A 12,181-nucleotide genomic window follows, 5' to 3' on the forward strand; every position below is an offset into this window, starting at 1 on the left:
ATTTCGTACTAAATATCCTGATAAACCCTAAAAAATAGTATTATGGTGTTACAAGTATATTTTCTGTTACCTTCTATTTTTATCTTTTATAGGACTAACGCCTCTTTTGCAGGAGGGCCGAATGTCAGTCTTCAAGATTTTCTCCCTTTGCTTTACATCTCTCGGCTGTCATAAGTAACGGGGGGAGGAGTGGGGATATGGTTATGGGAAGTGAGCTGGAGGTGTTACAAAACAGAACTGTATAAGCTGGGGGAGATTCTTGCTTAGGCTTCTATCCTATGCTATGTGCAGCCGCAACTCTTTATCAAAATATGTCAAGGTCAACGGACAGAGGCCTCATCACCACCTACAGATCCCCACATGATGATATACACAACTTTTAATTGGATGAGCCAATTGAACTATTGGGGGTGGGAACATTGCCATCACTTTGTATTTGTGATTTACGCGCCCATTTTCTCAGATTCAGAATTCTTTTGTTGCTATCACTTGATTTCCAGTAAAAGATATCTTTTCTCTAATTAATGGAATTTAAATATTTCCTTCTTGGATTTTGAATGGAGCACTAACTGACATATATCTCTTCCCTTAAACCCCCCACAATATATTTAAGTTTTGCTGCATTATATTCTTTTTGTGGCCATCCAGACTCCTAATATCAAAAACTTACTGAAATTCCAATGTGTTACATTTTCCTTGGTTGACAATGTAAAACTAAACAAAACTAAACAAAACCCAGTGACAGCTTTTCAAAGGCAGAAAAGCTGAAATAAATAGGTTTGTGTTAAGAAACCATTACAGAACAATTCCAGCAACTGTGGTACATCAAACGTGAGACTAATGTTTAGTGAAATCAAGATTAAAAGAAGTATTTTTATTTTTCCCAAACAATGTAATAAGCTGCATGATCCTCTTTTTGGGGAAGGAGGCCTGGTTTCCATTTGTATTTGAATGATGGACTGATTTGTTATCAGTTCTCACACATGATGCAGAAGAATAGCTGGATCGGAAACTGATACTGAGACTTTACACAGAAAGCATAAATTCAAGTTTTGAGCTACAATGAAGTAGAAATAATAAGATCATTCATGTAGGTCCACAAGACTTACCTCATTGTTACGAACTATACCAATGAAGTCTGCTTGTGGTGGGATGGTTACAAAGAGTTCAGCTTCATAGGCTCCCTCGCCTAAATTCTGAGTGTTGACAATTAGGGTTAATGGATTGTCATCTCCAATGTAGATTTGCTTCTGATCACTGTGAAAGACCAAAGCAAAATAAAAGTGATCCCCCTTGATCACAATATTTTTCCAAATAAGTAAGACATGTAGTCCAAAGTCAGGTTGGGAAACTGCTATTTCCACCTCCATAGAGTTCTTTTCAGAAGTATTCTGAAGCACAGAAGCTGATTAGATTGTCATCAAATATAAATGCAAAAATTACAGGCAGCTATATAGTAGGTTCCCATACTTTGGTAACAGTAAAAATGAGAGGTTTTCTTTTTTCTTTTCTTTATGTTTCTATTACCCTTATGGCAATTAGGATTTTCTGAAAGCTTCCAAAAAAGTAAAAGTACTTTGCTATAGAAGAGGGAATCTGAATCCCCTGAATTCTGCTGCCTTAAGTCATCCTAAGTTTTAATAATGTTTATGATCCTAGGCATGCCTGATTGATTATCCAGTTCCACCTTAGTGAAAAACATGGATTCTCCATGAAGATCTGTACTTAACCTGGTCTTTGAAGTCCTCCAGTGGTGCATCCATCACCATGGTAATTAAGTCCTTCCATCTTGTTCAGGTTGTCCTTTTCTCTTTCTTTACACCTTTCCCAGCATTAGAGCTGTCTTAAGAGAGCTAGGTCTTTGCAATGTATCTGAAGTAAGATAATTTGTACCTGGTCATGTGTGTCTTGAGTGAGAACTATGGATTTGTTCAATTATACATTTGTTTTCTTTTCTGACCATAATATTTTCAGGAATCTTCTCAAACACCAAAGTTCAAAGGTGTCAATGGTATTTTTTTTGTCTGACTTCTTCAAGTCCAAGTTCTTCACTTCCATCCAGTCTCCCAAGGAATACTATTGCCTGCACTGTTTTAATCTTTTTAGGTCTAGAAGCTTTCCAGCATCTAAATATCTTGTCCAAAGCCTTCATGGCTGTTCTACCAAGCATTACCCATACAAACAATACTTTATCTTTATGTTTAGGAGCAATTAATGAAGTTATGGGAACTACTTTTAAATTACACACAAGTTCATATTTGAATCCCAACACATTTTCCCTCTTTCGCTGCTTTTATAAGCTAAGACAGTCTGGGATGAATGAATGTAAATTAAAGAAATTATAGGAGGAAGATAGAGATTAACTATATAAGTGCTTATCATATGCCAAATGTTGCCTCTTCATTGTATCTTCTTCCTGTAGATTCAAGATTTCTGTTTGTGATGATAAAGTTGTTTTATATAGACACATTAAAGCTACATGACAGGTCACATAGAGGGTGAAAAAAGAAGGTTCCAAGAGAACTTGTCTCTGTTGCTCATTTCCCCATCTTTGGCAAATTGATTTTTCTTTAAAATGGGACAATGTATTTTGTTGCTCCTCTGGAGTTCAGTCTCAAACTGAAGGTGCTTTGATCTTCTGTATCCCAACAGGTGTAGTTTATAAACATTACAACAGTTGTACATTTGGAGGACTGAACTCTGTCTTTAAAAAAAAAACTAATATACAAATATGTTGAAATTCATTTAATTTCTTTTAGTATAATTTAAACTATAAAGTCTCTAATCACAGTTTCCAGGATAGCTAAAGCACAAAACTATAGTTAACAAGCAAACTTTGATTTAGCTTCATAAATTGTTCTGAAAATGATATACTGTCTTGTTTGTTAACAAGGCAATGAGCAAGGCAGTCAGCAGAGTTTCTCGGTGTAAACAGAACAATCAGATTTAAATAAGTACTTCCTATCTTCCAACAAAAGGGAAAGGGCTGCAGGCATGGGCTAAAGAGTCTTTCATTTCGTACTTTAAAAAGTAAGGTATAATATGCTGAATTGAGTGAATGTCAGCAAATCAAGATGGGCATAAAATCACAGAAATCCAAACATTTCATTATTAATACAGCCTTCAGCTAACTTGTTAGAAGTTTCCCCGATACGATTTAGCTAGATCAGAATAAATATTGCAGACAAGAATGTAACCTCTTAGTGCAACTGATTGCCTACTGCAGCATGGATAAGTTGGAGACCTTAGAATCTGTTCGCTGGGTTTCTTCCTTCCATGCTTCCAAATAGATACTTGGCTGGTTGCTTGATGTTCAATTGCCGAGACATGTGAACTTAGTAGCTCTCTCTAGCTTGAGAATCACTAGGTCCTGCCTTGCCAATTTCAGGTTTTATGCCCTCATCTTTACATTTGCACTTATTTACTCCTTCATTAATTGTATTTATATACCTTTAGAATAAAAAAAAAATCAACCAGAATTTACCTGTCAACAGTCACTTTTAAATCTGGACGGCAGATATTATCTTCCCCACAATCCAAAAGAATATGAGCCTAAGTTTGAGAAAAATTAAAATTAAATCCCAAATATTTGACTCTTTATTCTTGTTTTGTTTAATTACTAAAGACCGATGTAACTCACCTTCATTTTAGTTTGGTGCTAAGCTAAGTAGTAATAGGAAAACTTTTCTTGTGGGAATGAATTTTATAATAGGGAAGATTAGCAAAATACTTGGTGCTTGCATGCTTGGTTCAAGAAACCGTGTTATTGTTCATCTCAGAAAAATGACATCAAAGAACTACTATTTCTTTCTCTAATACAATTTCTTAAAAACATTAATATTCATTAACATTAAAAAAAACCACATTGCTAGTTGCAAAAATTGTGTATTATACTTCCCAGCTTTATACCTGTCTGCTTATATTAGCAGGAGTGAACTGGTTGAGGATGGGCTGTAAACCAGTAGAATCCAAAGCAGTTTTGTAATCCAGTTGATATTCCATGAATATAGTAATTGGAGTAAGCTTATCTCGAAATTCAGATTCATCCTAGAAGAGACAAAATGAGGGTTATGTTTTAAAACAAAACAAAAATCCGAACTGCAGAATTTGATGGATATAACTTCGATCAAATGTTGTCTGCCCTTTGACGGGGACCAGATCAGGAAACAGATGTCACATATCTGACTGTACTTTACTTTATTGAAATAAAATTAGTAATAGAATCCTGAAGCCTGACTGATTTTTCTTCTTCTTCCTCCCCATCTCCCTCTTATACTCTAGTGAACTAGAGAGGATCTGTATTTCCTATCACACTTTCTGTTTCCTGTGCTGAAAGCATGTTTTTGCAGTTGTTATTTCTGTCTGGTTTCTCCACAGTCATTTCTATTATTCTCTAGAAGGGTCTAACACAAATATTTACAATTATCTAAAAGAATTGCATTAGCCTAGTGGTAAGGAGAAAAATCACCAGCTATAGAAGCCTGGCAAGTTCCAGAGAGATTAATGAGTCAAAGCACCACTGAGATCAATGGGTAAACTGTCTCTTGTTTTTTTGTTTAGTTTTCTCCATCGTTGTGCGGAATCGAGGCAATTTCAAAGAAAATATCCAAACACTGGATCAAGAAGTGTAATCGTGTTCATGTTCCATTTTATTTACAGCTGGACACATATGGACCTTTTGCATGGACATAGCTATTTAAAAATATATGGAGAAAATATATGTGGTCAAACTAGATAATGTACAAATCATTAAGCTGGCCCTTGACACTGGAAGCTGCTAAGATAAACCATATCATACAAAAAGAAAAGTGAGTCAGGGCAAAGTACAGTTGTGTATATTTTTACCCTTAAAAAAGCATCAAGTTCTTCACAACTCTTTCGACCTCCTTTGGAGACTGTCATGTTCTTTGAGTGACCTGGTTGTCTGTTGTGGAGAAACAGAGCTCGCCTTATGGCACCTTTTTGTTTAAGTTTGTCCAACAGGAGCTCCACGTGGAAAGCTATCACCAAACACAAAAACATTTTAGTAATACAGCCTTTTGATTTGTGTGTTGCTACAGCAATCATTGGTAAGGTATTTTTCTCAGTAGTTAGAAAGGCTGTCGCTGAGAAGCATTCAAGGGAGAACCAACACCATTCATAATATGAGTTAACAGGGGTTGCAGAAAGTATATATGTTGGCAATTGCTCTTGCCCTTTATACCAGATATCTTAGAACAGTTTTTTTAGATGCCTACTTTGACGCCTTGTTCTCAAAGTGAAATAGGAGGTGTACACTCTAGTGGTTTCAAATTATTATAAGGACTCCATGTGGAGTAGTTCATTAGCCTAAAGGCTGCAACAGACTTTTTATCCATTTATACAAATGCTACTTATGCCGAATCACAATTTCCACCATCCACAGCAGTTCCAGCTAAAGATGAGGGATGGTAGGTATAACATTTAACCAACATTATAAGGATGGCAGCCACAAAGGGTTGCAGCTATTGATGCTGGGCATCTTGTCTGACCCTCCAGATCCTTCCTCACCTATTCTGCCTTAGTGACATGTCCTAGCTGGGCTCGTAAAAATTGACTTAGGGAGAAGTGGGGCAGTACTTGCTTGCCTTCATGTTTGTGATCTTACCCATATGCCCAACCCCTCCCATAGAAAGCCCCCAAGCTTTCTTGGATGGAAAGGCTAAGAATAACCCTCTCAGGGTAAGCAAACAATCACATGCTGTAACAGAATAACAGAATGACTAAGTTGGAAGGGACTTTGGAGGTCTTCTAGTCCAACCCCCTGCATAGGCAGGAAGCCCTATACCATTCCAGACAAAGACCGATCTCTTCTGAAAAACTTCTAGTGTTGGAGCATTCATAACTTCTGCACGCAAGTTGTTCCATTGCTTAACTGTTCTGTCAGGAAATTTCTCCTTAGTTCTAGGTTGCTTCTCTACTTGATTAGTTTCCATCCATGGCTTCTTGTCCTGCCTTCAGGTACTTTGGAGAATAACTGGACTCTCTCTTCCTTGTGGCGGCCCCTCAGATATCGGAAGACAGCTATCATGTCATCCCTAGTCCTTCTTTTCATTACACTAGACATACCCAATTCCAGCAATTCCATCTATAGCTAAATGTTTTAGCTATAGATGCTACATATTTTATATGATATATAAACTGGGATGGATTAAGCCCCGAAAATGTGCTAAAGGACCCTATGTTACCTGTGAGTTTGAGAACTATGTTCTATCGTAAACTTCATATACAAATGTAATCACTCTTGGCAGATATTTGTAGCAACTGTGGCTGACCAGAGCACTGAGGTATTTTGTCTGCCCTCAATCCCTATGTTCATGATCTGGTAAACAATTAATCCCGAGCTTTCAATATCAGAGGCCAGATGGATGTTGCCTGCTAGAAAGCTCAAGCTGCTTCTAAAGTAAATCTGTTTCTGGTCAGCAATCAGCACAAATCCATCACCCATATTCTAGGTAGTACTGAGTGCCTTTACTTACGTTTTAATACTGGTGGAGCTTGGACCAGCTCTCAAAGTTTAAAAGCTTCAGTTTATAGTATGAACACACAAGTACAGCATATTAAACTATTATTTTACATGTGCAATAAAAAAAAATCTACAAAACTTACTGAGTTCCGCGGGGAGATTCCCTTTGCCATCAGCTTTTAAGCAGAACTTCACTCTAAAACTATTGAGAGAATAATTAAAGAAACTATTGAGAGAATAACTTTTTGGGAACAGATAGGCCAAGTGCAAGATTTAAGTCTATGAATATTGAAAGGGTATGCATTCCCATGTGCTCCAATATCAGAATTTCAGAACTGGGACTAGAACCCCACTCCAGTGCAAGATTCCTGATCCCAAGAGTCATTAAATTTAGTTTTAAAATAATTCTTTACCACTTCTTCAATTTTGCAATTATTAAATATATGTTTTTACTAGATTAACTGATCTGTTCTGCATGTACAGTGTAATTTTAGATGCTTAATTTCAGTCAACTTTGAGGAATCTAAGGTGTGTTGTATATTTGAGATAGAAAGAGGAAGCTCAAGAAACTTTTCACATAGTTGTAAGTCTAACTGAATACGTTGGGGTGGGAATAAGTAAACAAAGGCATGGGCAAATTTACACCATTCAGCTGAGAACTACTTTTCTGGGTTGAGTTAATCCTCAGTTTTGTTGTTTATCATTCAAGAAAAAGCTTAAAATTCAGATACATGGAAATTCACCAGGATTCAAATGTGGCTTTACATCCTATACAATGAATCAAATTCCTTTCCCATTTGGAGCAACCTTTTACAGTATTATAAACATGAAGAAGGATTTCAACATAGTTCGCTGCTTTCGAAGAAGGGGAACTCAGAATCAGATATAAGGAAGCAACCTTCTGTAATTAAAATAATGCACTTAAATCCTGTGATAAGACTAGGAAGAGCATGGTGAAAGGAAAGACACTCGCCCTTGCATTATTCACTTTCATTAGCTACAGATGTTCCTGGTTCCTTAATTTGACTTACAATGTTAACTGCAAACACTGAATGGAGAATCTATTGAACTTACCAAGAAACCTTTTGACCATTTTCTTCACAGATTTTGTTCTCTGGATTTAAAATTGTTGGCGTAACTTCTAATCCAGCATTCACAGTAATGACTGGCCGGGCCCTTTGAAAAGAAACAAAGAAAACTAGAAAGGGGCACCTGCCTACATCCCTAGATAATGAAAGGTGAAGTTATATATACAAAGGATTTGAAGAAGAAAGTAGAAAATAGCAAGATGGAAAATATTTTGGACAATTTTAAATAGAAATAGCCACCAACCTAATCAGAGACTTGGACAACTCTACTAGGAGAATTGGGGGCTTTTTTGCTTAGGTGTGCACAAAGCTGTAGGAAATTTTGCATGCAACATAGAAAGAGAATGAAGAGACATTTCATAGTAAAGGAACTTAAAATCAGCTAATGAAATTGAAAAGGGAGATTCCAGAGAAATTAGTATTTTTAATATTTTCCTTCCAGCACATAATCAGAATTGGTGAATTCATTCCAATAAGATACAGAAATAGCTTGCAACTTGAATGGCTTTAAAGAGAAAGAATCAAATTCATGACAGATACATTTTCAAGTCACAATGGCTTCTAAATCAGAGACAGCATGTTTCTCAATAAAGATGGCTAAATAATTGCATGTCAGAAGATATTAATATCCTCACATTCTACTTATAAGCTTTCCAGAGACAAATGGTTGTGACTAAGGCCTGGTTTCAAGCATGCCTCCCATTTGATAAGAGCTATTTTTTTTATAATTGCTGATACGAACTGGACTTCTCTACTAATATTCTTCTGAAAACTTACCTGTATAACGCAACTCGGTCAACACCAAAAGCTCCTATAATCAAGTCTGGAAGTAGAAAAAACATATGCAGATTTTTAGATTGGTTATTTGTCTACAGTTGAAAACTTATCACCATGATTATTCATATATCACAACTAAATAAATTAAAATAAGGTTAAATGCATTAAATTATAATCAGTTGTGTCCACTAGCTATAATGGAATGCAAAATAGAGTCTGTACATTCCTCAGCTTTGTTCTACACAGCAGAGAACATTCTAGAGAAGATTAGGGGTTGGTGGGTACAAGAGGATGAGTTGGGAATAGAAAGGAGAGAAAGATACATCGCATAAATGCTAATAAATTTGCAATTCACTGAACATAAGCTATTATCACTATAGAAACATCACCTGGGTAGCCATTTTTGTCTACATCAATAGCTCCTTTCAGGGCATATCCAAAACTTGGTGGCATTGCTTCAGAGGCCCATTGTCCTTCAAGGATCTGAGATGGCATTCCATTCAATCCTGTGGCTCTGCCATTGTAGATATAAACCAGTCCTTTCTTGTTTTCTCCACCATAAGGTGCTGCAACTGCTATGTCTGCAAGCAAAGTGAAAAATCTTTAGCATCTCTAGATATGAACAAGCACAGGGCTATGGAATAAAGGGCCATGGTTTAAGTTGGACTAACCAATGTACATTTCAAGGGGTTCTGCCATAACACATTTAAATCAGCAAGAACAGTGGACTTCATCTTAAATATAGATAACAGCCAATTCAATCTGATAGATATATTTTCAAATTAGTAGTGTAAAGGGGTGCTCCCTTGTTCAGTGACTGTTTGAAGTTATGATGGCCCTGAAAAAATGGTGATTACAACTGCTCCTCTGAGTTCCATCTGTCCCAGCATCTCCACCATCCTTCAATTGCAATTTGGGCATTTGGCAATCTGGACTTACAATCAGTTGCATTGCCCCATAATCACATGGCTGCATTTGTGACTTTCCCTACTGGCTTCTCCAGAAAATCAGTGGGGAAGCTGGAAGGAAAAGTTGCAAGTTGCTGGAGTAAGTCTCTCCCATTTGCATACACCACTTGTGCTTGTGCCATGCCAGTTACATGCGCACATGCTCTGACCCTTGTCATGCCCCCCTTGCATCCTCAAGCACCCCTCACTCTCTCCATCACACTCTTCCTGACCCGTGCCTCTCATACACCTCTTGCCTCTCCCCAACCTGCACATCCCCTCATTCCCTCTCCCAGCTGGTGGCAGCCATTTACCTGCTTGTCAGCCTAGCTCTTGGGAAAGTAGCAGGAAGGTGCCTTGCCTAACAACTGTGGGATTTGGTTATCTACAGCAACTGGGACGATAGGGATTGCTGTCACTAAGTACTGTTGTCATGCTTTACAACCACATTGCTTAGCAACAGAATTTCTAGTTCCAATTGTCATTATAAGTTGAGAACTACCTAGTTTAAAGATATATTTTCAAATTCAAGTGTAAATAATTTAGCTAACTAATCCTATTCACTAGAGATAATTTTATGTAAGGTAGTACTTGATGCAGAAGTGCAGGTCATTCTACAGTTAAAATAAATCAGTGTATTGTTTTTTATTTGTGCAGTACTTTTTCAAAGCTTCATATTTTAGAAAGATGCATTAAACAACATTTGCTTGCTAGATTAGAGCAAGGCCTATCAAAGCATTAAAATAACAACAACAAACACAACCATTTTGAACCAAACCACAGGGTTTAATCAAGTTATAACTAAAAAGTTTAAAATCCTTGTGGTGCAAAAAAGTTTAATCAACATAATAGCAACAACAACAATAATAATGACTAAATGCATTACCATTGAAGCCATCCTGATCAAGGTCTCCCAAAGGGGCAATTGAACTGCTGAATCTTGCAAAGATTTCAAAGCCATTCAATTTAATGGCTGAACTTTGAAACCCTCCAGAGGGTTGTTGAAGGTAAAGAGATACCTGGCCCACTTCCAGGAGCTTGCCATCTGAGCCACGATCCATAAAGAGTGGGGCACCTACAAGCAAATCTGTATAGCTAAAGTTGAGGGCAGAGGCAGAGAGAGAAAGAGAGAGAGAGAGAGAGAGAGACGGAGAGAAAGTTGTTCATTCAATACAAAGATTGCCTCTGTCATATGTAGCCCAGGGGTCCTCAAACTTGGCAACTTTAAGTCCTGTGGACTTCAACTCCCAGAATTCCTCAGTCAGCATAGGAAATCTGGGAATTGAAGTCAACAAGTCTTAAAGTTGCCAAGTTTGGAGACCTCTGCTGTAGCTCATTATGCTTCGTGAAGTACACAATGGTTGGGGGAAGGAGGAGAGGATGGAGATACCAAGAATGCAAGGAGCTACGAATGATTGGAATTGAATCCCAGGTCATATCTTTTGCGGTCAAAAGAATTATAAAACAGACGAGGTCATAATCATAACAGGCTGACTAGAAAAATCAATTTAGGATTGCTTAGGATTACACTGGGGGTATAATTCATTAGAACAAAAAAACCCCACAGATATTGGTTAGTTGTAAAATTCAGCAGCCTGGAGAAAGAAAAAGGGAAGAAAGGAAGTTAAGGAATAGGAGAACTAGAGAAAGGAGTGCTGGATAGAAGTACAGATTGTGTTGTTCAGCTACCACAACTGGGATCAATCACTTGGTTGCTAAGCAGTGAAACTGTGACTATGCTTATGATCTTTCTTCAGTTTTCCTTTGCTCATTAATGTAAGGATTGATTATAAAGTTACTCTTTTTCATCACCATCATCACTATGAACGGTCACCATCATAACTACTCTTTTTCATCACCATCATAACTATGAATCGAGGAAGTCAATACAATCAAAAAGAACAACTTCTCCACTCACAGGATTTGAAGCTTTACCAGGGAGGATTCAAAAAGACAACATACTGTATACACTTGTGAATAAGCCAAGAATGTTAGATTCCAAAATGTACCTGAAAAATTAGGATCTATTTATCTTGGGTTTAAAATCATGTGATTATACAAATGACAATGTAACACTTTGCAGTTTTCCACTTATTGCTGCAGTTAAAAATTCAAAAGTGTTGGCTTATTTGCAAGTTTCATGGTATTTTGGCTGATATTTTGAGGGTTGGCTTAATCTGTGGACAAGCTTATCTGTGATTAAATATGCTATTTGTGAAATGTTTGGAGAACTATATCAAGTAATCTTAACAGAAGAAACTCCCAAAAGGGAGAGGGGAAGAGAGTTAAATATGCATGTTAACAGATTTCCATTGTTCTTTCAAACATTTTATTTTTACCTTAGGCAAGATTTTACAGAAACAGATTTTTTTCCTTTTCAAAGAATTATGAAACAAAACCATAACTTACTGATCTCCATTGATATCTGTGGCAGCTACAGAATATCCAAAATAAGCAGCTATCTGGGTAACAAAGTTGAACAAAAGAAATGCTGCATTAAACAGAAATAACTAGGAGTTAGAGGTATTTTACACCTGCTAAAAGCTTTCTTGCCATGCATATTTCAATCTCCTTGTTATTTCTGCATATTTGTTACTTTATTGTCAGAACAGAAAATAGAATGTTTTCCCTTGTTATAGAAAGCACACAAATCACATTTTACCCTTTTTGTTTTATTAATAGTAATATGAAGGGAAGCATATCACTGGATATTCTCCACCCATATAACTACTCATAGAATTTCAATTTTAAGAGGAATAAGGAATATTTATAAATGGTAAGGCTACTCCAATGGGACTGAAGTTGAACGTAGATGCCTTCAAGCAGGGTTTTTCAACTCTGTGGACTTGTGACCTCTTAAAACGATAAATGAATGGCTGTGATTC

At 36.9% G+C, this 12,181-nt stretch overlaps 1 protein-coding gene across 1 annotated transcript in view; it reads right to left on the reverse strand.

Moving 5' to 3' along the window:
* ITGAV (integrin subunit alpha V) overlaps positions 1-12,181 on the reverse strand; it is an 82,288-nt gene that overhangs the window by 19,515 nt on the left and 50,592 nt on the right. Inside the window, exons 11-20 of the mRNA XM_026696940.2 lie at positions 11,706-11,758; positions 10,183-10,391; positions 8,739-8,930; positions 8,350-8,395; positions 7,559-7,660; positions 6,628-6,686; positions 4,846-5,000; positions 3,910-4,047; positions 3,485-3,552; positions 1,110-1,257 (exon numbers count right to left, since the gene is read on the reverse strand). Coding sequence (XP_026552725.1) covers positions 1,110-1,257; positions 3,485-3,552; positions 3,910-4,047; positions 4,846-5,000; positions 6,628-6,686; positions 7,559-7,660; positions 8,350-8,395; positions 8,739-8,930; positions 10,183-10,391; positions 11,706-11,758 — 1,170 coding nt within the window. The remainder of the gene's footprint in view (positions 1-1,109; positions 1,258-3,484; positions 3,553-3,909; positions 4,048-4,845; positions 5,001-6,627; positions 6,687-7,558; positions 7,661-8,349; positions 8,396-8,738; positions 8,931-10,182; positions 10,392-11,705; positions 11,759-12,181) is intronic.

This window comes from Pseudonaja textilis, chromosome 1 (assembly GCF_049901715.1).
Source record: "Pseudonaja textilis isolate UNSWEBS1 chromosome 1, rPseTex1.2, whole genome shotgun sequence".
Classification (NCBI taxonomy): Eukaryota; Metazoa; Chordata; class Lepidosauria; order Squamata; family Elapidae; genus Pseudonaja; species Pseudonaja textilis.